Source organism: Seriola dumerili, unplaced genomic scaffold, assembly GCF_002260705.1.
Source record: "Seriola dumerili isolate Sdu_G_001 unplaced genomic scaffold, Sdu_1.0 BDQW01000391.1, whole genome shotgun sequence".
Classification (NCBI taxonomy): domain Eukaryota; kingdom Metazoa; phylum Chordata; class Actinopteri; order Carangiformes; family Carangidae; genus Seriola; species Seriola dumerili.
The window spans coordinates 261,549-289,063 of record NW_019174646.1 but is presented as its reverse complement, the minus strand read 5'-3'; the positions used below and the strand labels follow the sequence as shown (position 1 = coordinate 289,063).

Below are 27,515 nucleotides of genomic sequence, written 5' to 3'. Positions count from 1 at the left end.
GCAAAATCAAACACAAGAGTTTATTATGAATTGATGGTATCATGTGTCTACATGTCACACAAGGACTGTGAATTACTCTTAGATTGTGAAATATGGATTTTATTTTGTAAAAGGGCGCGCTCGTTTAATGTTGCTACTAGCCGTCCCTATCACATGATGTGTGGGAATAACAAGGGAGGACTCGTAACAGTGATGGCCTCTGAACTGTAAGCTAATGTAAAATATAACAGCTGGAAAGAATCTGTGAATAGGCTTAACTCCTTTTTGTTCATGGTAGCTATTAGTTCAATTTAGATCCAGCAGCAGGGGGTCATTATTCATGATGCAATTTGAGATGAGTGACTGAAAATGGCTACCTTAAATATAGACTAATTGCCTCTCAACTGTTTAAACAGATGGATCACCAGAGAAAAAAACATTCAACCTTTCTCTCTTAGTGGGAATCAATGTGGCCTATGTATCAAAATATCAAAAATAATGAACAGTAGCCTAGTTTTGTTATAGTAGTAGTAGTAGTAGTAGTAGTAATGAACAAGTAGTATATATATAGCTCCTTGTCACTTGTCTCTCTCGCGGATCCCATTGCCTGCTGGGACCATTTACAGTCTATGGCTTGGACTCGAAGTGGTTGGATTTTGGGGGTGTGGGAATATAAATAGATAACAAACTCCGCCCTGCCGCCACGTCAAACACCGACCGCGATTCCATAAACGAACGCACCCTGTGATTACATTGACTGACTGTCGGTGAATGAGATAAACAAAGAGCCGGCGACTTTTCAGGAAAACAGACAACGCTCATTTAGCTCCTCGGGAACATGGAAACTGGTAGGTTAGGTGCCACTTTCTCCTGTTTCGGTCACGATGGTTTGTGTCGCCAGCAGTCTGAGCGCAGTGTGTATTTGACAGCTAGAGGGTGACAGCTGAGGGAGCTAACATGCTAAGTTAGCATGCAATGCGTTAGCATGCAAGTCTGCTAGGATGACTTTGCTGTTGTTTTCTCAGTTAGGTTGACAGTTCATCCCGAATGATTGTCAGCAAGGTACCTACGTCCAATTTATAGGCACAGACAGCTAACACACCTGACCTCGTTGGTTAAAAGCTAGTGTCAGTTCCAGGAACTACAGTTGTTAGCATGGGCAGCTAGCTAGTCAAGAATGGAGTTAAGAAGTGCCAGAATCTGTCAAACTCTTTAAAGTGGTAGCGATTAATTTAAGTAGTTTTCGGTAGGGAGCACAGTTTTTGACCCTTAAAGAGGACGGTTTCGCCTATTTTGCGCCACTCTTTTAATAGTTTTAACAATTACTAGTATTGTCTAAGTTAACCTTTAGCCAGCCAAATCAATTGAGAAGGATTTTTTTTTCAGTTTCACTGTAGTTAACCCCAGGTTTCATAACACTTTTTTTTATCTGGGAGGCAATGGTTTGGGGTTTGGTCATATAGTTATTTCTTTAATCCATGTTAATAAATTGTTCTCATTTTACAAATCATAATATTTTCCACATATTTTTAAAGTTTGAATTAAAACAAGGACTTTCATGGCGTCATAATACTCTTTGGACTGCTTTTGGATGTCTGCTGAGCCTCCACTGTTATTAGGCTTCATGCCAACTGTAGTTCAGCCCTTTGCACATGGAGCAGTGATGGGCATAATAAAGTGCTTAGCTTAAATAAATCCAGTTGTATAACCAGTGATGTGTGAATTTGCAAGTCACCCTTGATGCCTGTGTTTGGCCCCTCCATTGAAAACCACTGTGATGTCTGTCTACACCATTCATGCCCTCACTTGTTGAATAACATGTCAGACACCTTAGTTACGTTCAGATTTTCTCGTAATTGTTCTTCAACACACACCCTTCTTATACTTTTTTTGTGTAAGCTGCTGTCAGTTTGAAGCTATTGACTAGTACTGATATAGACTGAACATTCATATCTTACTATTTCCCCCTCATTATCCATCCATACTCATCAATGTCAAAAAATTCAATGTTGACACAGCACCCCATGCAGGCCCGCTCTCAAAATATTCTCTGCCTCAGGCTTGCTTCTGCTTTTTTTCCTGATAATAAGGGGATGACAATTAATGAAGTTTGACACAGGCCTAATCTGTGGCGGTCAGTGTATTTCAGTTTTGTGTCAATGGAAAATAACAGAATGCAGCTGAGAGAGAGGGGTCGAACTCTAGGCAGCATGCATGACTAGGCAATGTTCCTCTCAATGTTTAATTGCTTTGCCCTGTTATTTGATGGAATTACAAACCACACACCAGTGCCAGTTTGATTTTGTCAGAGTGTGTGTGCTCCCCTCCTTCCCCTGTCCAGTGAGACTAGACGAGCTTTCCCATGTGTTCCCCTCACAGATGAAGCCAGATGAGTGACACCAGCCCTGAGCTCTCTAGGGCCATTTATAGTACTACTAGAAAAGCATTCTTGATTTCTTCCTTGTTTGATGCTTCTGTCTCTCCCTTTTCCAAGAATGTCCTTCAGACCTTATCGGAACTCTAATCATAATTGTGTTCAGCATCTTTATTTCCACCATCCATCTGCGTATGGATGATGGAAAAAACATGCACCAGACAGTTGAAGTATTCAATAAAGGATGTGCAGTTATTTTATGACTATTGATCTGATGTTTTCCAGGCATTATTGTGACATCTGAGTGTGTGGCTGCTCATAAATCAGATCTTAAGTAGGAAGTGTATATGCCTTAAGTGCACAGATGGGTAATGGGAATTTGGACAGTTGGAAATTCTTCTTCCAATTTATAGTCATCATTCAGACTGTCTAGCTGTGAGAGTCTTCCTATAACAAGTTTTTTTTTTTTTTGCTTGTTCTGCCACCTTCCTTCTTTCACCATTCATTCTGCTGTTTTCTCTTCCTGTATTTTATTCTTAATTGCATCCTTCTCTTTGTAACTCTCCCGTCTTGCTCCTCCAGGTCTAAGTCAGGAGAAGGTTGCCACCTTCATTAAGCGGCTGCGGGCCGAGCCACGCTACCTGTTGGCCCAGAATGTGTCAACGTGCATTGACCCGTTGGAGGTTTGTCTGCACCGGCAGACTGTCCAGGATACTGTGCACATCTTCCAGCACTCTATCCCCACAGAGGGAAAGCCTGTCACCAACCAGAAAAACTCAGGTAGGACAAGTACTACAGCAACATTCATGATGTAGTTTACCTTCCACAAGAAGAAAAAATATGTCTGTATGTGACTATGAGCGATGTCTTTCTCCTTGGACCATCGCTTCCTGGAAAACTGCAGTTTGTACAGAATGTGTAGAATTTGTATATTGGTGCTCACAGCAACATTACAGAGCACAAACAAATGTTATTATATGGAAGTTTGAAGTAAATAGTTCAGAATTGACATTTTAACATACCTGGGTTCCAGCAGGTCTTCATTATAACAAATGCAACACAAGCTGCAAACTGAATTCAAATAATATTTTTGTCTTAAATATTTCCTGATTGCAATTATGCATCAAAAATGACAGATACAAATACTCTCACTTTTGATATAATGTTACGCAGTTGTTTTGTGGTGGAGTGCTTGTTGCAAAAGTGTTTTCCAGACAGATTGTGAGTGTGGGCGACCAGCAAAATCAGTAAATATCAAAGTCTGCAGCATCTGTTTTATTCCTTAAAATGTTGAAAGAATGACATTTGCATTTCATGGAATATGTGTATGATGTGTATTATATATATTCCTCTAAATTCAGGTCCACTGTTACACACCGGGAGTCTCACATGAAACATTTTTTGTGAAATTTGGTTGATGCAGTTTTTTTAAGCATACCAACTACATCTAATTCCCTGTTTGCAAATCTTTGTCATCATCACTTTTTTTTTAAGTATATTTTTTGGGCGTTTTTATGCCATTATTTGATAGCACAGTGGAGAGAGACAGGAAATGGGGAGGCAGAGAGAGGGGGAATGACATGCAGTAAAGGGCCATCCGATGCGGGATTCGAACCAGGGCCAACTGCAGCGAGGACTGTAGCCTCTACACATGGGGCGCCTGCTTAGACCACTACGCCCCCGTCATCATCACTTTTGATGATGACAAACTCATGAAGTTACCATAGAATTAGTAAATTGGATGATTCAAATAAATTGTCAGGTGGTTTATCAGTTTCTCACTAAAACTACCAAATGGCCATTTTTCAAAATTCCCTTTTCAGTGTTGTTCATAACTCACACTAAAATCTGTGTTTCCTGTTTTCTGGCTGAAAACTGGTTTTGCTAAATGGACTCCAGTGCCTCACAACCATGGTGAGTGGTGCAGCTGGAACCACTAACCACTCATTATGTGTTGGTGGATATAGTGTAGGCTACAAACATTGCTGTTGCCTAAGAAAGTAAACTAAATGTCTCAAAAAACACTCTAGAGATGGATGCACTTTAAAGCATCTTGAAGACAACCCATGCTGACCACATTCCAAATGGGACTGTTGGTCTGAAACTTACAAATGCATTCATCCTCCCCTCACGGACAGCCATTGGTTTCCACTTATTTCAGCATGGTATGAAATAAACCTACAGAGACATTAAACTTTCTTCAGATAGTACCGTCGAACTCCTGTATCAATCTAAGCTGCAGCGAGCTTTGCAGGACATCCACATTCAGTTGTTAGCCTCATTGCAATTGCACACACAGATCAGAGAGATTACACAGTGATTATTAAACCAGAAAATCTAAAAGTTATTCGTCAGGCACAACGTTGTTGTTCAGTGAAGGGATGTAATGAACAAGTGACACTATCCTTTCAGTTTTAGGAGTGCTAGTAAATAAATATATAAAGCAGCACAACTGGTGCTGGTGCAGAGATGCACATGGTCCTTATTAACCTGCATATTTCTCAAAATCTGTCCTTGTCTTCTTTTTATCACCTAGGGAGATGTTGGATCTTCTCGTGCCTCAATGTCATGCGACTTCCCTTCATGAAGAAATTTAACATAGAGGAGTTTGAGTTCAGTCAGTCCTATCTCTTTTTCTGGGACAAGGTACGACACATAAGCGACCTGCCTGTTTTTCCTCCTCATGGGCTTAGAGATGTACTGTATATTCCTTTGCTGTAGATTTATTTGTCTTCTAAACTTTTAAAACTTTTTTTTGTTGCCGTCTTGTGTTTTGTTGTTGTTTATATTTCGTAATATATTTGGGTGTTTTTTCACATATCTTAAAATCCTTTATATGTTTTTTTTTACTTTTTAGTTATAAGAAATGTAACATTCTAATAAATGGATGTTTTTGTTGTTTTACAGTCAAGTCACCATCTGTGTGTATGCTTGTGCACTAGTCCAGTGTTATTATGCAGCGTTCTACTACTATGCATTCGTTGTTCAGCTAAAACCCTCTTTTGTGTGTTGTGGTCAGTGCTCTTCCCGGGCTGACGTCACAGTGACACCTCACTGTTTTCATCTCTCTCTGGCCTAATGTCTTTTTCTCCCACATGTTTAGACTGATGGTGGTTGCACCATGATTACACCTTTTCTTTGTTACAAGTGCCAGAAGTAGGGACTAACACTAACTGTAATATTACATCTGAACAAGGAAGCAGTATATGTCAAACTAATCTGCCCCCGCCCCAGGCACTCTACACCACATCAGAGGTGTAGAATCAGTCCTCTAATTGCTAACTGTTAAAATGATTTGAAATCCGAAAAATTATTTTCAAAGCTGTGTTTATACTGTTTTTGTTTCTCACAAAGCTGCATATTTCATATTTGTTCAATTCATTTGGTCAAATAATTGTTGGGTGTGTTTACTGTCTGGGGACAATAGAGGCTGAAGTCTCACAATAGTCAAGACTCAAGTCGTCATTTTTGTGACTTAAGTCTAACTCAAGTCCCATTCTCAGGTATACATGTCTGCATTACATGCAAAAATGGAAGTGATTTTATTATTAGGTGGTAGCGCTTCTCACTTGTTTTTCTGCATATATTTTCCCACCATATCTCTTGATTGTTTTTGTTCTCTTTTTTGTTTTTTCTTTTTTTAGGTTGAGCGTTGCTACTACTTCCTCCAGGCCTGCATAGAGACAGCACAGAGAAAGGAGGCAGTAGACGGACGCCTAGTCCAGTTTCTGCTCTCCAATCCAACCAATGATGGAGGACAGTGGGACATGCTGGTCAACCTCATTGGTTAGCACTTATCATGATACACAATGGCATTAACACAAAGTTCATATTGAATTATTGACTAACTTGTGTAATTTGTGTAATTTAAAAGGTACTTGGTCATTCGGAAAGATAATTGTACTTAATTTAAATATGTAAATCTTCTAATGGAAGAAGACACTGGTGGAACATTAGAGTTATCTGACTGTGTTAAAAATATTGTTTTATACTGTCCTTTCTTCAGAAAAGTATGGTGTCATTCCAAAGAAATGCTTTCCAGAGTCACACAGCTCAGAGGCCTCACGCAGAATGAACGACATCCTCAATCATAAGGTGCCTTTACACATTTTCTGCTGTTCAAGCTAATTCAATCAAGGTGACATACCAGTAAGTCATGTATTTGATGTGGCAGCGCTAACTGTTGTTTTTGTCTCACTGTGTGTTATAGCTGAGAGAATACTGCCTAAGACTGAGGAACATGGTGGCAAGTGATGCTACTAAAGCTGAACTGTCTGAGGCTGTGGACAGCATGATAGAGGAGGTGAGACTCAGCTTTTTCCTGTAGAATATTTTATATAGGGCATTTTTACCACAGTAACTTTCCCAAGCTTTACAAACCTTTTGAGGAACATAAGCTATGTTTGACTGGAGGAACAAGGGACTAACTTTAGTTCCTGTACAATAAATTCCTCGTGCCAGAAAAGTCCCTGCCCCTGGGGTAGTACTTTCCTAAGGTTCAGCAACTATCAGGGCGGAGTTTGCAGTTCTGAAAGTTGCTGGTTGATCAAACATAGACCTTGCAGCTGATACCACTGTGTAAAGCCTGACAAATGAAGGACTCTAGTATTGATATTAGGAGGAGGGATAGGCATTTCTTGTAGTGTTTATCACCGTTAAACATTAACAGCTACGTTGTCGGCTTTTTTTATGGGTTAAAAAAAAGAACTTGAGCAAGAGGAATAAAACTTCTATTTAGGGAATTTTAGTTATTAGATTAGTTCCTCTGCTTTCATAGCTCTTGGAGCTCTTTGGTAGAAAAAAGGCGGTTACACAATGTGAAGATGGAGCATTAAATGTTTTTGATACACTGTTACATTCAGGTATTTCATGCATACATATTGAACTACAGAATAAAGTGTTCTAGCTTATATTTTGTTGAAGTTTGTTACAATTTACAATTTTGACCAGAAGAGGGAGCTGTTACATAATAGTTATGAGCTGCTGGCAGTGTTGAGGCTGAAGTGACACCTATAATGGGAATGATAGGTTCAGGATTCAGGTTTAAACTATTAACGTATGGTAGGATCAGTGTTAAAGATCCTATATTTGAATACAAATGAGATGCAACAAATGTTAATGTAGTGATGCTTTGTTTTGCTGTCCACTTTTTTGACATTTGATAAGTGCCAATGATCCACATGCCAAATAGAAGAGTTAAGTTTTATGCTGATTTATTTATAATTAAAAAGCTTTTTATTTATTGTTTTATAACATATATACACTGTTGCCCATAAAATTGGAATAATTTTATGAACCCTATTGAGCATTCCTGGGAAGCCTTAGGCCGAGCCATCAAAGAGAGGGACAGTATTCCTCAAACTCTACAGGAGTTAGCCCAGGCTCTGACCGAAGAGTGGGACGCCCTGCCCACTGACAACATCAACAAGCTTGTGGACAATATGCCACAACGTCTTAATGCACTGATCCGTGTCAGGGGTGGCCATACTCGATATTAGTGACTGTGACATTTGAAAGAGTAATATTGGACATTCATATGCATGAAATCTTCTAGAATATGTGTTTCCTGTTAAACTGACTAAGGCTGAAAAATTTAAATGAAGCCTTAATCCTATTGTTTCAATACCCCCAATTTTGTTTAAGCCTGACTACAGTTTGTAAAGGTTAATTGTGATTTCATTTTCATTGTGATATGTTTGGAAGAGATCGACTACTAAAGTTTTGAGAAGATATACACTTTATCTGTCAAGAATAAGTCACATTGTCACAATCATTTCATGGAAAGAGGTAAAAAATATTTTATTCCAACTTTATGAGCAACACTGTGTGTGTGTGTGTGTGTGTGTGTGTGTGTGTGTGTGTGTGTGTGTGTGTGTGTGTGTGTGTGTGTGTAGATATATGTACAGTGGAGTCCAGAAGTCTGAGACCACTTTCCCTTTCATGTCAATAGGAAAGTAGTCTCTGACTTATATGTACACAGTACCCCCAATTTTCTAAGCAGTTCCAGACCTGTGAATAAGACAGACTGGTTGGTCAGCAAGACACACACAGCAACATAATGATACAAAACATTAGAATGGTTTGGGATGGACTGGACAGACGGTGAAAGCAAAGCAAACTGCACGTGCAACACATTTGTGGGAACTTCTGCAAACGAACAAACATTCTGAGTAACATTTGTTTATTTCCACTGTAGAAAGAACGTCACGTCACGTGTGTTCGGCTGCTGAATGAGTCAAAAATTTAAATTTAGTTCGGCAAACAGATTCCATGATTCCTTGTTTTTAAAATCATTTCAGGAACACTTGAAAATTGAAAAATGTACTTTGAATAACTGATCGAAAATTGGGGGTTTTGACCGTAGTGTATGGCATTAGGATTTCATATCAGAATGGCTTTATTCAACTGAAGGGATAGATGGCACTAGTGCGCACATACCAAGAACTTTCATTTCAACCTAGTGTCCCAACCCAGTGTCTAAGAGGTTGAATACAATCTTGCAGACAGTGTAATAGAACAGACTGACAGTGTTCTTTTCTTTTTTTAAGTGAAACTCTTGACAACATACCTGACAGTATTGGATGTTTAATTCACTTATTAAATTGTGTAATGTGCAAATCATTTCTGGAATACAGAGTGTGTAAGCAAAAGCAACAAATAAAAAAAATAAAAAAACACCTGCACACTGCCTCAGATTTCACAAAGTTAAAGATAGTGATCTTGTTTATGGAACAGTTTCCCTCACAGCCTCTAATGCTGGACAAAAATACAACCTAATCCACTCTAACGGTGAAGGTAAACATGTAACTGTAAACAAACACTTTCACCTTATAGACATGATACATGTTATTATGTGTATTTATGCATGCAGTGAAATACAGTCATGTGCCTGCAGTGTGTGTTTTTATGATCTTGACAGGTGTGTATTCATATGAACCTTTATTCTTGGTGTGTGCGTGTGCATGTGTATTTGAGGGGCCAGTCAGTCAATCAGCCTCCTATTGAGATGATTGCACACAGTATAGGGGTCTGGTTAAGTAGCCTTTGTTGTCAGCTGTTTGATTGTATTGTACTGCTGGCTGGTTGCTTGTTTAAACAGTCCCCTGTGTCTCACAGTGGCCTCCATGGATGCCCATCTATCGCTAGACACACACACACAAACTTGTACACACACACAAACATATGTTGTGCAACAACAAAAATGACTCCCACTGCACTGCATGACAGGGTGGGGGGCGGAGGGTTGTCGGTGTGGTTGTTTGTCCACCTGGAAGTGGTTTGTTTTGTGAAACACCACTCTGTCACGGCCGGTGGTAATGGAGGATTCAGTCATGTCAAAAGAACGACCGTCAAAACAAGAGCCAAATCGTTCAATGATATTGTTGCACATTTCACCACCAACTAAAAAACATCATTCACTAGAACGGCACTCAGAAAGCGCACACCTCTGCCACATAGTAAATGATCTGGAACTGCCCCAAAAGGGTTCTTCCCTGGGCCCTGCCCCATCCGTCCACCAAGTTTGACACAAATGGGTTCAGTACTTTTAGCGTAATCATGTTTACTGGCAAACAGACAGGTAAAAAACGAACCTCCTTAGCAGAGGTCACATCCCAGCCATTGGTTTCATGAATCAAATGAAATGAATCGCATTCAAACCTTTTAATGCTTTTGATCCTGTTATGGCCACATTAGTGAGAGAGTTGTCACCTATGTATATAGGAAGGGTATGTATTGTATCGTATTGCATTTTAAAAAGTAAGATCCATTTGGATCTCCAATCTCATACTGTATCATTTCAAAAATGTTTGTCAGCTTATCTGTAATTTAAAATTTTCTAAAAACTATATTGGGATCAAGATCAGCATTATTTATTTGATATTACAAGTGACAAGTGTCAGTTTCATCTGCAGGAAGCATCACAGTTGCACTGAAACAGACTGCACTTAAGACAACTGAACACATTAAAGTACTGTCATGAATTAAAAGAGAAAATAATTTATTGAGTAAACGCATGCTAGTCACAGCTTCCTAAATTTTAATATTTTGCATGCTTTTTTTTTTTATCATGAATTGAATATCTTTGACACTTTGACAGACACATAAGCGATTTGAAGATACATTTGTCATTTTATAACTACTGAATTAATTGATCAACTGCACAAATAAAATAGTTCACAATTAAAAGGACTGTATACAGTATCACTCAAGTCAGTCAACTTAACCCCATTTACTTTACATCACCATTTAAATACTTGTATAATTGAAAACACACAAATGCCGAATTATTGTGGGATTACATCATCCTTTTATTTTACACTGACTCTAAGCTGTGTGGTCCTAAACTAGTGATATGACAATTTGCTGTGTTCTGGAGTTTGATTTGCCTCCAACTTCAACACCACTGTTGCATATTATCATATTATTATCATGAATTTCCCCTAGGGGATAAATAATCTATCTATCTATCTATCTATCTATCTGTCTATCTGTCTATCTGTCTATCTGTCTATCTATCTATCTATCTATCTATCTATCTATCTATCTATCTATCTATCTATCTATCTATCTATCTGTCTATCTGTCTATCTGTCTATCCTGTAAATGAGGATTGATGTGATAAACTTCAGATGACTGACAGCTGTTGAGGTTGTGGTTATTACAGTGTTTATTAGTAATGTGGTATTTCAGTGGGATTTTATTTGTAGCAGAGTACCTGTAGGAGCCGTTTGTCCAAATTAGGTCTACAAACTAACAGAGGTGATTTCACAGACCACTTCATTGATGTCCATGTGTCCACATCCTTTGTGGACATTCTGTCATGCTGTCCATGTGTGTTTATAGGCTTACGTAGTTGGTTTCCTTGGACTCATGCAAGTGGGAAACTGGTGTTTCCTCCACTTGTTCTCGTGCATTTGCATCAATGTGTGCACATGTGTTTCTCAGGATCAAAGTGTCGTGTCAGTCCTACTTTGGAGTGTGTGGAGGTGATGCTGTCCACCCTACCCACGTGGCAGCTGTGATTGTGCCCTGGTCTTCATCACACCGGCCCCTCACACACTCCCATGACAGGCAACTGGGGTCAACTTCTCTGCTTCCACTTAGTATACCTGGGGTGCGCTTGATTTTAACAGAATCCCTTTGCATATCAAGAATTTTTTCTTTTTGCTAATTCTTGTCAGGCACATTGGTTAAAACCAAGCACATCACATTTGTCTAAAAACCTTCACAATAGAGGAGAAGTAGTCCAGTGCACTACGAGTTTCCCTTTATAGACGCTGTTAGGATGACAGTATCCATACGCTGCATTACTGAGGCAGAGAGCATTAGTTTAAGTTTCAAAGCCAGTCTTTCTCTTTCATGCTGTATCTGGTGTGTATCGCTGCTCCTCTACTATCACTTACATGGACAAGATGACAACACACACACACACACTCACAAAAGTAAAAATAAAGGGACATTCACCAGTAACTATACATGTACATGCACTACTTCACACACATGAAACACACAGGTGGTGTCCCTCACGCCACAACTGTGGCCCTTCCATGCTCCATTGCGTCATGGAATCAGAAACACCATGTGCGGCTCTGGTCTTGGCTCTGAACGCACGGAGCGTGATTCTTTAGACAAATTTATGAGACAGCCATCAACTGACAGAAGGACTTTCTTGCTGCAGCTCAGAGCCTCGATGCTGCGGGCTATTGGCTCAGTTGATTTGTTGTTCGCTGTGGGTGGGTTCCTCCATATGTGTCATTGTTAGGGGCTGAAAGAATAGTCTTGCCAGTTGTCCACTCACTGAATTTCTTTGCACTATTGTTAGAATTTAACAATGACCACATGTGTTGCATGTTTACAAAACATGGACGTTTAATCAAAACCTCGCTCATTTTTATCCAAACTGTTTGCATGGTGTCATTTGCTTATGTTCACAAGCCCAGCTTCTAGACAATAATTATGAATTCACTTCCGAGCAGCAATGAGACACATTTTTTCCTCAATTTGGCGTCACCTGGATGAGAGCCAGCCCTTAATTATGCCTTGAATGGGTTGGCCCACATTATTTATTAATTTAGCTACATCTGTTTTACAGCAAAAATGAATATCATTAAATATTTAATGCCCTAATTTATTCATCACATTGATATGCTACATGTGCAAATACATTAACCCCACTTCATTAAACAGGATTGAGTCGGTAACAGGTGCACATATTGCCAGTGTTTAGTGACCATTTCTTACAACTAAACTGCACTACAAAAGCAAAGGAAGCTACTCTTTCAGTTTTGGTCAGCAGCTTATCAGGTACAAGTGTTTTTAAAATGCCTTTAATGCAACAAGTAAAAGTAAACAAGTAAACTTTTTTTTCACATCACCTTTTTTCTTTGTCTTTTCTTTTCTTTGAAAAGTTAAAGCCACTCAGTTGTTAGTTGGGATTTATCCAAAGTTAGAAGTTGGTTTAAATTCAAAGTGACATATTTTAATTTTTTTTGTTTGACATAATTGAACTTCTTAGGCAAAGGGCTTCAAATGGCTTCAGCAGTGTAGCTACAATTTAAACACCCTGCATGCAATGAAAGTACAGTATGCAATGTTTTTTACAAACATAGACAGTCCGGGAAAGAAGGAAGGCTGAACTCAGGGTGCTCAGCACCAACATAATCTTGGAAATTGAAATGACTTGCTCAAGGTTACCAGTATATGCAGATATATTGAAGTGTGTTGCTATTGGCTCGGCCTGCCTACTGTATGTGTTAGTCTCACTCCTAACTCCAGGTGATATTTGTTTGGGTCGGGCAAGACTAATAAACATGCAGAGGGATGCCAGCTAGTCAACATTGGAGCACAGATGCTATCCAACATCAGCCGCGGTCAGCCCCAATAGCATTCAGGCAGTCGGTTATTGTTTATAGAAAGACATGCAAACTCGCTATGTCACAGAAATGAGGTGGACCTGAGGTGTACTTTCTGCTAGAGACTGATGAGTTGAAGAAAAAGCTGCCTGTTGACAAACTCCATCAGAATCAGTTACGACAGCTGGCTCTTGAAACCTTTTAAACAGTTCAGAGGGTTAGAATATTAAGATATGAATTAGATAGCCTTTGAAGTTACAACCCAAGCATGAGTCAAGTCCTGCAGATTTTATTGGTAATGCCTGTGGTTGAAGAACTTGAAGTCTACCCTCAGGGTTTGGGCTGAAATGATCTGCTGCTATTTTCTGTTTTGAAAATGCAACCATAATTTGCTGACTTGAAAGTATGATTAGTATTCATCAATACATTTTTTGATACTCCCAGCTCTTTATGAAATGAGTTATTGAGTGTTGAATTTATTATTCTACTGTTTCTTTCCACCTCTCTGTACCTCTCACCTTTTCCCTCCTCCTCTGTCACTCATGTATATCTGTCATTGAGGAGGCAGGTGTTTCAATAGTGATCCTGCTCTGTTGTCACTGTGACTGTTTATTCTCTGACAGAGTTCTCTTTGTCAGCCCAGCCTTTCCCTCACACTTACCTAATTTACCTTGCCAGGGGAGGATGAGTGGGCACGCGGCAGTAAGGGAGATGCTTACAGTGTGCCTCAGGGCATCTGAAAGAAGAATTGTAAAGTGAGTGGAAATGTTTAAATTTACCACGTAGAGCAGAGTTGTTCTTGGATGAAAGAGACAAAAAGGAGGAATAAAGAGAGAGAGGCGGGGGTCGAGGGGTAGCAGAGATGTCTTGTGAAGGTGCTCAGGGCAACTGGGCAAACACAGACCAGACATGGGGATGGACACCTTGGCATGTCATCTTGCACACAGGGCAGTCTAAACACAGTGGTTAAATTAGGAGGAAGATGGTTTACGGGTGGGTGAGAGGTTGAACAGATGCCTTTGTTGACTTGGCATGTGTGTATTTTTGTGTGTGTCTGTACTTTTGTGACTTTTATGTATTTCTGTGATGAAGAAGGGGATTGTTTGTTTGTGTAAGCCAGGCCTGAATTTATGATTTTTTTTTTGTGTTTGTTTCTGTGAAAGCATGTGCCTGGGTATGTTTGGGGTGAGAATAGTGGCCTCAGTTGGCTCAGTGTCTACTAACCCAAAAGCAAGAATGTCATCTTTATGTAGGGGCATTTAATATGTGTTGACTAAGCATGGGAAACTGCTGCGACGGCTGCTATATTTCTCCAGGCAGGGCCAAAAATAATCCCCCCCTCAGCTCTAAATTCAGCCAGACAGAAGTTTAATTTGTCTAGATATCAGTAGAAGTAGTCAATAAAAATAGTGTGTTAAAGTCTATTAGAAACGTACTTTTTGTGACACCCATAGTGAGAGCAGTGTGTATCATGTATCACCATTCCTCCACAAAATCAGAACAATACTCTGTGTTGTACACACTTTGCTGTAGACCCACTGTACATACGTTTGCCTTTTGTCAAACCAATGTGTCACTGTCCAATCACACTTGTTTTATCTGAAACCAAATTTTTCTTCCCCTTTTTAATCACATTTAATAGGAAAAGCATCTGCTGAGTCCTGGGAGATGAGAATAGAGGATGGGAGAGGTGAAAAGCAAAAGGGGGAAATTCCTGAGATAACTATATCGGAGGTTAGAAGGGCCAGATTGACAGATGGCCCATTCCAAACAACCAGATTTAGTCCACAGGAACTCAGTCTGAACTTCAGCGCCGCAGGAAGACACACATGGGGGAGGGGGAGGGGGAAAGGGTGTGGGGTGCAAATGGGGAAATGGAGGGATATGAAGAAGATGAGAGGGGAGGGAAGCAATGTAGAGAGGAAAAAGAGAGGAACATGTAGGGAAGTTTGAGAGAGGCCCAAGCACCGAAGAAGTGTATGCAGGGATGTGGAGTTGGAGGGATTAGATGAGCACACATTAAGAATGTAAGTGGTAAATTGGATTTGGAAACTTCTCCAGTGACCTCCCTAAAGATGAGGAAGAACAAATGTTACTCTTCACTTTGAATCATGTTGGTTCGCTCATCTACAGTAGAGGAGAAGAAGTGTTGGAGTAGGCAATAACAATAAATATGTGTGTCTATTTGTATTAGAGCTTCAGTCTGTAGTAGCATTATAGTGTCCCTGCACATATATGTACAATCATATCACAGCTGACTTTTTAAAAATAGAGATTTATTGGATTGGTGTTTCCTCTTGGGAATTTGTCATCTGAGCTTTTGATACAAGAACTGACTGTCTGAGAATCCTACACATCAGCTTGACATTGATTTTTTTTTTTTTTTTTTGCCATAAAATCCAGATTTGTAATGTTGGAGAGCAATTTTGTTAAGAAATTCATGTTCAAACTGTGTGTTGTTGTTCAGGTGTTCCGAGTGGCCAGTGTTTGTCTAGGCAGCCCTCCTGAGACCATCAGCTGGGAGTACAGGGATAAGGACAAGAACTTCCATCGCATGGGACCACTCACCCCCCAGGAATTTTACAGGGATCACGTCAAACCCCTATACAACATTCAGGACAAAGTATGTTGGCCCTTATACACAACAGATAGCAATAAAAACTTGCTGTTGCTCAGTAATGTGTAGAACCTCAGTTTCTAAGTTGTACTGTGTCTGAGTTTGTGTTGTAAATCCCTGTCCTCAGGTCTGCCTTGTGAACGACCCTCGACCCCAGAACCCATATGGGAAGCTGTATAGTGTTGAGTTCCTGGGTAACATGGTTGGGGGCCGTAGCACTCTGTACAACAACCAGCCCATTCAGCTGCTTAAAAAGGCTGCGGCAGAGTCCATCAAGGAGGGAGAGGTCAGTTGGGACAAACTGGCATAATTGTGGACACAAGTGTGTGAATTTGAGCACGTGAACTTGGTAAATTTGAACTTTGCTTGTTTTTCTCCTAGGCGGTGTGGTTTGGTTGTGACGTTGGGAAGCATTTCCACGGCAAGCTGGGCATTAATGACATGAATGTGTGAGTATAAAGACATCTGGTGTGTAGTTATGTGATTGATATGATTTGATTGTCATGGGTACCAAAATCCCAAAAACCAGTGAAGTGTGAACCATGCATTGGGGTATGGCATCATTGGCATCATTTGGATTTTAAGGTAGCAAAGTGTATCTACCTGATTGACCAAATGGTTTAAATTGAACAAGTGATTTGCAATGTTATTAAAAATCTAGATCAGACATGATCTAGATTTGCTAACATGGCTTTAGTGTCTTAATTCATCAAATGTAGTAGGGATGACAAGCAGTAAATTTGGTAAATCTACACTTGCTTTAATGTTTCAGTGCCCTTAAGGAGATGTGTGTTTTCTGGACGAGAAATTGTAGTACAACAATTACTTATTTACTACAATCATTTGAGGACAATTCAACAAGCTCATACAACAACAACATACACACTTAATATTCATTATTATTATATTATATATTATATATTATTACATTATTATATTCATTATTTTTCGCTTCCGTCACTATACTGAACCGTACAACTCTGCAATGCATGAAAGGGCTGAACGCCAACGAGCCAAACACGCGTTGAAATGTAAAAGAACTTAAATCTTTAAATCTGTTTCACCAGTGAACTGTCCCATTTAATTTTTGGCACTGTTGTAGCGATGTCACTATACAAATACACATTTTGGAAGTCGATACCAGAACAATTGAAATTCCACAATTCTCACGGTCACCGGATAATGTTGTTAGCACGCAGCTCACATTATGAGTGGTCTCTGTTTTAGCATAAACGACATCATTTTGTAATCTTTCTGAAAGTTGTGTATGTGGAGCGGTGCTACAACAGATGCCAGCTGTCTCTATTCCCAACAACAACAGTAACATTTCAGGACATGGCCTGGCATTTAGGTGACATGTTGTTAATAACTGAAACTCAATCAGCCCAAACTGTGTGTACAGATTACGGTTGCCTGTTTTTGAGATGCTTAGATAAGTGTAAGGTGTTTCCTCCCTTCATTTGATTTGTCTATGACTTGTCCCTGATGATCCATGTCAAATACACAAAAACTCCATACACCATTTTTTTGTTGTTGTTTTTTTTTTTCTTTTTTTTCTTCACAAGTCACAGCAGACCTGTTGCTACACCTGCACTTGCTGCTGCCATTGTTATGCGTACTGTACTATGGCCGGATTCACATGACTGAACCACAGCTCATATGCCTTCATGAGGTGTCGGTCTCAACACAGGGGAAAAGTTGCTTATCTTTGCCCTTCAGGTGCAGCAGCATATGCGTCTGCAGTACTGGCGCCAGGCTTAAATTTGCCCACTGAACCAAACCAGCATGGTGCCGAATGTCTGGTACCGTCTCTGTTGAAGCTCATCTTTCAAACAGATCTTTTCTTGTGCCAGAGGATTATATTTGGAATGAGGCTGGGGCTTAATGGAGCCTCATTTCTACAGTCGTGCTAAAGAAAGGAATGAAATGGTGAGCTGTCTTTTAGCCCATAGACAATTCCAGGCTTACAAAGGCCGTACTTCTGGCTTTTTATGGTCATCACAACTCTTCCCCGGCACCTTCAAAAAGAAATTTGAGCTATATATTAGGATTTTTGGAACCTTATCAAAACACTGATGTCTTTGCTTTTTCTATTAATGTGATCAGTATGTAGGTGACATCAAAGACAAGAGTTTGAACTTCTTTTACAGCAGAGAATGTAGTGTAATGTGTTTTATCTTGTATGTGTGTGTGTGTGTGTGTGTGTGCGTAGGTTCAACCATGAGCTTGTGTTTGGAGTTTCGGTGAAGAACCTTTCGAAGGCAGAGCGACTGATATATGGAGACTCTCTCATGACCCACGCCATGATCCTCACTGCTGTCACAGACAAGGTATACTCGCACAAACATACAGTACAGGTGTGTGACTGTTCAATAAACTCATGCAAATGTGCAGTATGTATACAAGCAGACCAACAGGAGTACACAAGTGCAGAGTTTCCCAGGGCTTATTGTAACCTTGCTGCATGTTTATGCCGCTTTAATCTGCTGCAGTTTCTCATAGTACTGTCAATTTCATCCCTCATAAGTAACCCCAGCTGTCAGGACACTTTCTTTCCTCTTGTCTCTGCTTCACGCTCTTATCTCTTCATTGTTTGTCATTATTTCTCTTTCTCTCAGGATGGGAAAGAGGGCTATGAGAAGTGGAGGGTGGAAAACTCTTGGGGCGATGACCGTGGGAACAAAGGTAACACAACACATCATAAATATTTAGATATTAGATTTAACCTTTTAATGAATTATCAGCAAAATGTATTCTAACCTGAAGCCACAGAGAAATAGACTGATTTCTTTTAATATGGCACTAATTGTTGGCTGAAAACATCTAAAATAGTTTGTTTCACTTGGATTGGGTCCTAAAATCATATACCTCCTTTTGCAACAAAGTCTTCCTGCATCTCCATCTCTCTATCACATCTTTCTCACACCACAGTGTTTCGGGACAAGCCATCACCTTCCTGTTTGTGACTATTTAATTATGAACAGGATTAGACTGAGAGGTCCGCCTGTGCTGCTTCTTTATGAACTTGTAATTGACTGTGTCCTGTTTCATAAAGGCTCACAGACAAACATGCAAGCACAGCCCCTGTTGTGTTCTCTTTTTTCTTGTTTTTGTAGCTCAAAGTCTCTGGGTCCAGTTGCATAAACATAGTTACAGAATAAGCTAGTGAACCACCGTGGCTGGCGAGATAACTGAGATAACACCCTTGCCAGCTAGTAAAACGCTAGTACTAGTCAGTCACATTACTTCAGAGTTTCTTTCTATTTTCTCTGTATTGTGCTGTTTACTTCCCCCTGGCATTTGGTCATCAGTACTGAATACTGTTTCATTCAGTAAAGACTTTACTTAAGAGGGGAAAAAAGGCAACCCAACGAGCTTTCTCGCAGTTAGCAAGCTCTTTAGCTTAGTTGTTACCTTGGTTGAAGAAAGAAAACACAGTCCTCACAGTTTATTCAAAAGACTTGCACTATTTGCACCATTGATTTCATAACTGTGGTTCAACACAGGCAAAAACATCCCTCAAATTTGGACTCTCCAGCGCTCCATTCCCTCAGAGGTTAGCAGTGTAAAGACAGTTTGCTGATGGTCACAGTGTGACTAGATGAAAAAAGTTTGGATGGACTTATTTTGCCCCTGCAAGCAAATCCACTTATTGCAACGCTTTTACTTGGAATGATCTGATTTTGCCAATGAAACTTTGCTGTTTTCAATACTGGTGTGACCAGGCCTTTAGATTTTTGTAGAATATAACTCTATAGACAGAACATTGAAATGTGACTCGTCGTTGCAGAATGTCTCGTTTTGACTGGGAACTTTTGAACCACACAGTTTATTTTTTAGTGGTCAGATTACTGAGTTGTTTTTGTTTGTTTTAAACACAAATTCAAATGAATTTAACAAACTAAGTCAGTCTTGGCAAACTACCAGTAAGTAATTTGATGCATCAGGGAAAAATGTAGATGTTTATCATTAAGTAAGTAAGGTTGGTTTGTCTTTATGCAACAGGCCCCACAACACAGCAGGTAGTCCACACCACTGCCCCAGACTTTACTGTCTACTGTTGTTACTGGGTCTGCCCTTTCATCTCTGTCTCTCATCTTCCTCTGACCCTCTCTGCCTCTCCTCTCCTTCTCTGGGCTCGACATTCCACTGCAAATTATAGGAGAGTATTTCAGGTCAGTCATGCATCGTCTGGCAACACACACATACACAGTACGGCATATACACACACAATGAGACACACACATTCTCACAATATTTGCTTGAACCCACAAACCGTAGTGACTGTTGGGAAAACATGTGAAAACCCCTCAGTCAAATCAAATATATTTCACGCATATCTTATTCCATAAACACCAGCAGATGGGGAAGGCCCAGGCTCCGAGCCTGTCCGCAGGCAAATTAATAAAGTTATTGAGAACAAAAGTTTGAGAAGTGGAGTTCACTTGGGAATCCAGAGGCTTTGCTTGATTGACAAAAGCTGAGGGGGAAGAGAGGCACAAGCGGAGAAAAGGAGAGAGGGCATACAGGAGAAAGGAGAGACCTAACAAAAATAAAAATGTAGTACAGGTAGAGATCAGTTAGCAAGAAGTAAAAACAAAGGCAAGCGTAAGTAGAGATTATTTTGGAAAGCTCACAAAGGAGAAATTGGAAGAATAGTGGTAAAAGCCGAGGAGCAGAGTGAGTGAGTGGAGTGTGTTTATAAGATTTGGCCTAACTTCTCCCTTCAGGCCTTTTAATTTTCCTCCTAACCCAGAAGGAGTCTCTCATGAGAGGTTTAACTTTCTATTTCCTCCATCTTTCAGTCCTCCCTCAGCCGCTGTTATGACTCTGCCTACTCCAGAACTCATACTTTTTCACTGCTTTAGACAAATGTTTGGCAACACAGTCTGAGGTTTTTATTTCTAATTTGACACCTTAACATTTGTCATGAACTCTGAATGAGTTTGACATGGAGAGAAAGAAACTATTATTTCCTACCAATGTGGGTCTACTGTTGAATAAACACAAGGCAGTGATGTTAATTTGTATGGAAGGATTTCCATGGTAGTGGACATAACAGAGTCTTAGGAAGAGAAGCTTCTTTAGCTTTTAAGTACGTTTCTAATCTGTTGCCATTATTTTGCAGCCAAACAACAGTTACATGTCTGTCCCTTCACCTCATTTAAAGCTTTCATTTCAATGATTTCACATTAAATGAAAAGTGACTTTTCTGTGGTCATACCACAGCTACTGTTCTGTTCGCCACTTATTTACCACACGTGTGGAGCTGAGACACATGAAAATTTTTATTCTCAAAATATCACACTTTCTTCCTTGTGTCAGAATTACTTCACAGATGTAATTTTCTGTTTTATGTGGAAACACAGACTTAAAACTGCTTGATTGACTTTTATGTCCTCATGTCCTCATCCCTACACTAACATTTATTTTTAGGCATTTAGTAGTTGTTTGAATTTGGGGTGTTTAGAAAGGTCTTCTCAGGTTTTTGTGATATGGCTAAATTGTTGTTCACTTCTCTTGTTGTAGAGAGATATATATGATCTTCATGGTCCATGTTTGCCAGCAAAAGTCCGGTTTCCAACAAATTGTGGCACAAATTTGCATAACTTCAGTGGATGCAATTTCCATCCACTGCTGTTATGCAAATATTAGAAGTTGGGTGCATTGAGATAAGTAGTTGTTGGTGCTGATTCTTTGGTCGGGTGCCATTAAGCTATTGCAGAAGAAGGGGGTGCAACAAGATGGTATAATTGAAATAGCTCCAGTCAGACCACAACCCCACATTGTCACATTTCCTTCCTTTTCCACCCCAGCCAAGGCTAAAAACGTTTTTGCAGTATTCCTATTTTAATGCAGATTTCCGGCGTTTCAACTCCTATTTCTTAATGTGCAAATTGAAAATGCACGTGTTCAGGATTACTGCTGAAGCTGAAAAGCAAGATGGCCTCTCCACACTCTTCTAGCTTACACTAGATCCATCTGTTCTGAGACAGGACAGTCAGCCTATCCCTAAAAACAAATAATGACACCCAACATTCACTCAATCTCTCACACACACACACACACATATGCACACACACCACCATGCCACCCAACACGCGGGTTCCAGGAAGCTCACATCAACACACACACGGACACCACAGTGAGAACCAGGCAATGTGCCACCTAAGATTTGCGTACTTGGAAGAAGATGCATACACAACACACACACTGATACGTCATCTCTGATACATTGTTTGGAACTGTGGCACGTTCTTGCGGTTACCCTGACGTCTTCGATAAGTCAGCTTGACAGTGGGAGGGATGCTCTCGTTTGCTCAACTCTGAACACATGAGAAGGAGAAAAGAAGAGACGGAGCGAGAGGTGGCATCGGGAAAAAGAGGAGTAAAATAACTTGAATTCACTGTGATCTGCGTGTTCAAACTGAGGCATAACAAACTGCTCCAGGTCTCATTCAGCTTCCAATATATGTCAGTTCAGTTTAAGACTCGAGCTGCTCTGGTTTCACATGACATTTAGTCTTTGTTAATTACAGTCCCACACACAGACATCTTTCATTTTAATTAATCATTTCAGCATGGGGCTACATCCTCTTCCAAAAAGAGATTAGGTTATCCCAACATGTCTTCCACCAGTAGAAGTTCAAGGTACACTTTCATAACCATCCCAGATTTGGCCACATTGACCTTGCATGCCTACACACATACACATACAGTGAGGGCGAGACGGACATTGTTTAGTTTTATCAGGGTGGGCATGCAGAGGTGATAGCAGGAGTGTTGAATGCATACTGAACTGCTGGGTGGGGGAGTGTGAACCATGATGGGCGGGGGTCCTTCTCGGCTTCTTCCTTCTTCTGCCTGTTGAAACAATGGAGTTTAGTGATAAAGAGCAGTGTTAAGCAGTTAAAACGTGCATGCATAGACATTATGTGTTTCTGTTGAGTTGTTCTTAGCCGCACTTCCTACTGCTCCCCTTTCAGCAAAAGAGGGGTAATGATAATCATTTTAGTTAGCAACATAATGTGTTCTTAATTCAAATCTTTCTCTCTAAAAGAATGTGCTGTGAATTAAGGCTTTCTGTGTACAGATAGATTGACTTTGGCCTTTCTCCTCATATCTTGTTATTTTATCCAAGACCTACTTAGAGGATGGAGTGTTCTCATTTTTGGAGAAACAAACAGCCTCTAAGACGAGGAATGCTTCTACACAGGATTATGTTCATAATTCATTGAGCACCACTTAGAGCTGGATATTGAACTTCGATACTTTTATGGACCGACCAAATTGGTTTGATACTACTGAGGATTGAAAAATGTCTTGTCATTCAATACCATATTTCGATACCTAAGGAAAAAATTAGTAAATCTCATACGTGTTGGTGAGCCAATAAGCATGCAATAGAAATTTTAAAAATAACTCACTCCAAAAGTATTTTTTCGCTGCCATTTCAGGCGAAAACTAATCTAGTCAGACTTTTACAAATGATTGCTTCTCTCCCCTGTCTGTCTCTTTAGGTTACCTGATCATGACGGACGATTGGTTCTCCGAGTACGTGTACGAGGTGGTGGTAGACAGGAAGTTCCTGGCCGCCGAAGTCCTGGAAGTGATGCAACAGGAGCCCATTGTACTTCCTGCCTGGGACCCGATGGGAGCCCTGGCATAAAAACAGAAATCCAGGTTTTAAACCCCAACCTCTGGTCTATTTGACTCCGCCCTATTCCTCGGCTGCTTTTACCTCTTCAATATTTCCCTGTGACCTCCTTCCAAAACAGCCTCTTCTTCTAGACAAAATAATAAAGATTTTGTTTTCTTTTTTACTGTACTGCCTGTGTCTTTTGTTTATCTTCATTTCCTCCAGAGAGTGGAAGCGTACACTGTTACATCTTTTGCATGAGTGGTTTTCCAGGATGATGAAATGACTATAAGGCACTGAATCTGGGCCTTAACATTTAAAAGGTGAAGTGGGGTTCCTGCATCATAATAACATTTTCATTTTGACAGAAAATGAGATCACAAACAAGCAGAGGATTTAAAAGTATAACTGCAATATGAGCCATGGACATACAGTAAGTTGTATACTGACAAATACTGTAAAGGGCAGTCAACATTGCTTTTTACTCTCCTGTGTGTTCTGCAGTTTTATTTGTATTTCTTAGTTAAGATTGAAGTTCATGTCTTATTCTTGAGTTTGCAGCTTCTCCACCATGCCAACCTCTTGGACACAGGCAAAACAGCAGTGATTTACAATTCTTAGAATAACTCTTACACAATTACCAATAACACAACCTTGCCATAACTTCCTGTCTCTGCGAACAACACAAGGCCAGCCAGAAAAGCAGCATAGGTGTACACGGTATGAATGAGTGGTGTGGGTGCATGCATCCACATATTTTGTTATTATATCTTCTGTCTGTATCCCCCCAGATTGGGTATCTAGGAATGTTAAAAGCAGGAAAAGGTCATACTTCAACAATACTTGCTCATTTCTACACAGAAAAGCTACATTGCAATGCCAGGTGAAAGGCCAAGCATTCCCTGTGTGCACAGACTCTGCAATCATTCCTCAGCAATGTTCCAACTCTTGCTGGTTTATTGCTGTTCACCCTCTGCAGTGTGGCTGTTAAATAAGAAAGTACTCATTTAGCATCGCTGGATGAAGGTGGATGGAAGACCTGGGACATGACGGCTCTTATTGTCACAGGACTGTGTGTGGTTTGACGATGGAGCCTTATTTCACTGCAGTTTCAGTAACTCAAAGAGTTTGTGATATACATCTTTCCTATCACACTGCACTGTGTTTTAGCAATGAATTGGCTTCAGATTAATCCCAAAAATATTAAAACAGAGATTAAGCCTACTGTATTAACTTCCTAGTCCTCCTCCTACACTTGCATTTTTTCAACTTGTTTTCTCATCTTCTCCTCCCCTTATTTCCTCCTCTGTCCCACCCTGTGCCTGGCACTCCATATTCTTTGCCTTTATCTGCAGCTTACTCTTCTTCTTTCTCCCAGTTTACCTCCATCTATCCCATTCATATATGTACAAAAATAGATGCAGGTGGGCTTGTGCCACTCTTCTCAGTGGATTCAAACACAACTGAGAGATTTTGATACATGAATTATAGTGACAGCGAAGCAGTTTTGAAAAATGTACTTGCCTCAGAAGATAGATTGATGGTGTTGTCAGATTAAACTGTGGACTGTTGGTAAGTAAATTCATCAGTAGTCAACAATTTAGGCTATTTCCCTGAAATCTTCCCTCAGAGGAATGGCATTTTCTTACATCTGAGTTTGATTTAGATGAGTGAACATTGTAAATCTTGGTTTAGTACTGTATTTGGTGTGAGATAAAAGGTACAAAGTGTAAGAGAGTTTATTCACCCTGTATTCAGATGATTTTGAAGTGTTATGGGACTCAAGGTAAAATGTTTATTAATTAGGCTATATATAATTTGGGGTATTTCAAGGTAAAGTAGTTACTTGGGATGTTTTATCCTGCACAATTGTTCCCTTGTCTTTGTTGTCACTGTGGGCTGCTTGAAAATAGATTATGGTCCACACAAGGTAGAAAAGACAAATTAAGTATAAAATTATACAAATATGTATTATTTTGTAACAGCAGTTCTTTCCCACATGTGCCATTTTTGCCACTATCTGACATCCAATGAAAAAATATTGGAAAACATCTTATTTTATTTTATTTTGTCAGTAACAATAAAAAGTAAATGTTCTCCAAGCATAATGCAGCACTGATCGATCAACACAGCAGGTGTTCATTATGGTTAACTAATTTAACTGGCGATATGAGACAACCAATCAGGACGTAGAGGGCTGTGAGGCTTCGCAGTTGAAAAGTTAATTGTTCTCCCTCGTGCGAGTTTATGTGGCATACTTAATTTATGAAAAGACAAAGGAGTTCATCACTAAACACTAATGCTTTTGGATAAATCAAGGTATGTGTAATATTCTCTCAACACAACATTTTTATTTTATTATTTTTTATGTATGTTTTTTATCACCAAACTGATTCATATTAAAAGGTTAACTTTGTTTAAGCTAACGTCAAGTTATTCTGTATATTAGCCTTAGCTACAAAGTAACGGTTGCTCAAACTAAATAATAAAAACCCACCAAAACATGTTTGTTTTGTTTTTTTTGTTTTGTTTTTTTTAATGTAACGTTAATTGTGTCGTAAAAGCTGCTCAATGTATTTATTTGTAGTGAGTCTACAACTTCCAGCTGTTTTCGTCTCACTTTAAAAGCTTTGCGCAGGCCTGTCATTTTGAGACTTTTATTGTGAAGCATGTACAGGAAATAAGTCGTATTGGTATTTTTATTAGTAATGACTCTTGGGAGGCACGTGATCTTTGCTCGGCAGATAGCCTATTGGTGACCAGTTTACCACCTAAACACCTGAGCCTGAATCAGGTTTAACCCCTTCCTGGTATTCCTGGCAGTGTGATCCCTACATGGTATGTTTATAGGCTTATATTTTTAAAAGCTTACATAGCGGTTCTCACATGTTGCTTCTCTTGAGGGCAGTCTTTGAAGGCTTATTGTGGTTATATTTTCAAGTATGGGATGCAGAACAAAGCAGGGTTGTGAACTTACTTACCCAGTCCGCCCAGGCTTACAGGTCCTGACGTCAAAAATGAGTCTTATGATAGTTCCCATGTCCAGGTATTTGCGTTTGACAGAAGGAATTAGCCCACCATTGAACCATCCATTACTGTTCATGGAACACCTGGTCTCATTATTCTTTTTTTATTTTTTACTTCCTTCTTCCCCTTTTCTGGTGTGTGTGTGTGTGTGTGTGTGTGTGTGTGTGTGTGTGTGTGTGTGTGTGTGTGCGTGTGCATTCCTTGTGTGGATTTGTGTGTGCTGCAATGAGGATTAACCTAGTACTTTAGCTGATGCTGATTGGAATGACGTTCAACACACACACAGACTGGCTGTTAACAAGAAGGAGAGACTAGACCCTGTGTGTGTGTGTGTGTGTGTGTGTGTGTGTGTGTGTGTGTGTGTGCGTGTGTGCGTGTGTGTGTGCGTGTGTGTGAGAGAGAGAGAGAGAGGGTGAGAGGGTGAGAAAGATGTAAGAGGACACTGATTATAATTTAATGTCAACATGACAGCAACTGTGTGTCTGTCTGTGTATCCAATCTGCCCTCTTTTATATCTTATCTCCCTCCCGACTCTTCACACACACACACACACACAATGAAGGCAAGTCAGGCAAGTTCACTGACTGTACTACTGTACATGGCATGGTGCCTTTTGGCACAGCCAGATGCAGGTGCAGGTAAATGGGTTAGTTAGAGCAGGACACAGACAGGCTGGGACTTAAATAATCTCTCTCACACTCAAATACTCTTTATAATGTACACATTTCACCTTGCTGTTTTTCTACATTTCGTAACTTAATTTATGTATCTGTCTTCCTCTCTTACTCCTCTTCGGCCTCTTATAAATATGCATCAAGGAGTCTTGGATTAGGGGCAAGGATCCGTTTCTAAAGCACAGCATGTGTGTGTTTGGGTGAGAGTGTGTTTGTGTGTGAGTGGGTGCATGCATGCTTGAGTGTGTGTGTTTGTGTCTTAAGCCAGGCAGAGCAGAATACGGCCCGCTGTAAGCCCAGGCGTGTGTGATTTGTGTGAATGGGTTTAGGCTGCGCTGATAGGCGGCGTCTT

General features: G+C 40.0%; 1 protein-coding gene across 1 annotated transcript; it reads left to right on the top strand.

Annotated features, from left to right (window-relative positions):
- The first annotated feature begins 704 nt into the window (after positions 1-704).
- On the top strand, positions 705-23,651 carry blmh (bleomycin hydrolase). Its single transcript, XM_022761222.1, has 12 exons — positions 705-827; positions 2,936-3,133; positions 4,890-4,999; positions 5,998-6,139; positions 6,360-6,448; positions 6,564-6,656; positions 15,674-15,829; positions 15,951-16,109; positions 16,205-16,272; positions 18,036-18,153; positions 18,442-18,508; positions 23,344-23,651. Exons 1-12 carry the CDS (start codon positions 818-820, stop codon positions 23,490-23,492), a joined length of 1,359 nt encoding a protein of 452 aa, XP_022616943.1. The 5' UTR covers positions 705-817; the 3' UTR covers positions 23,493-23,651.
- Positions 23,652-27,515: the final 3,864 nt, after the last annotated feature.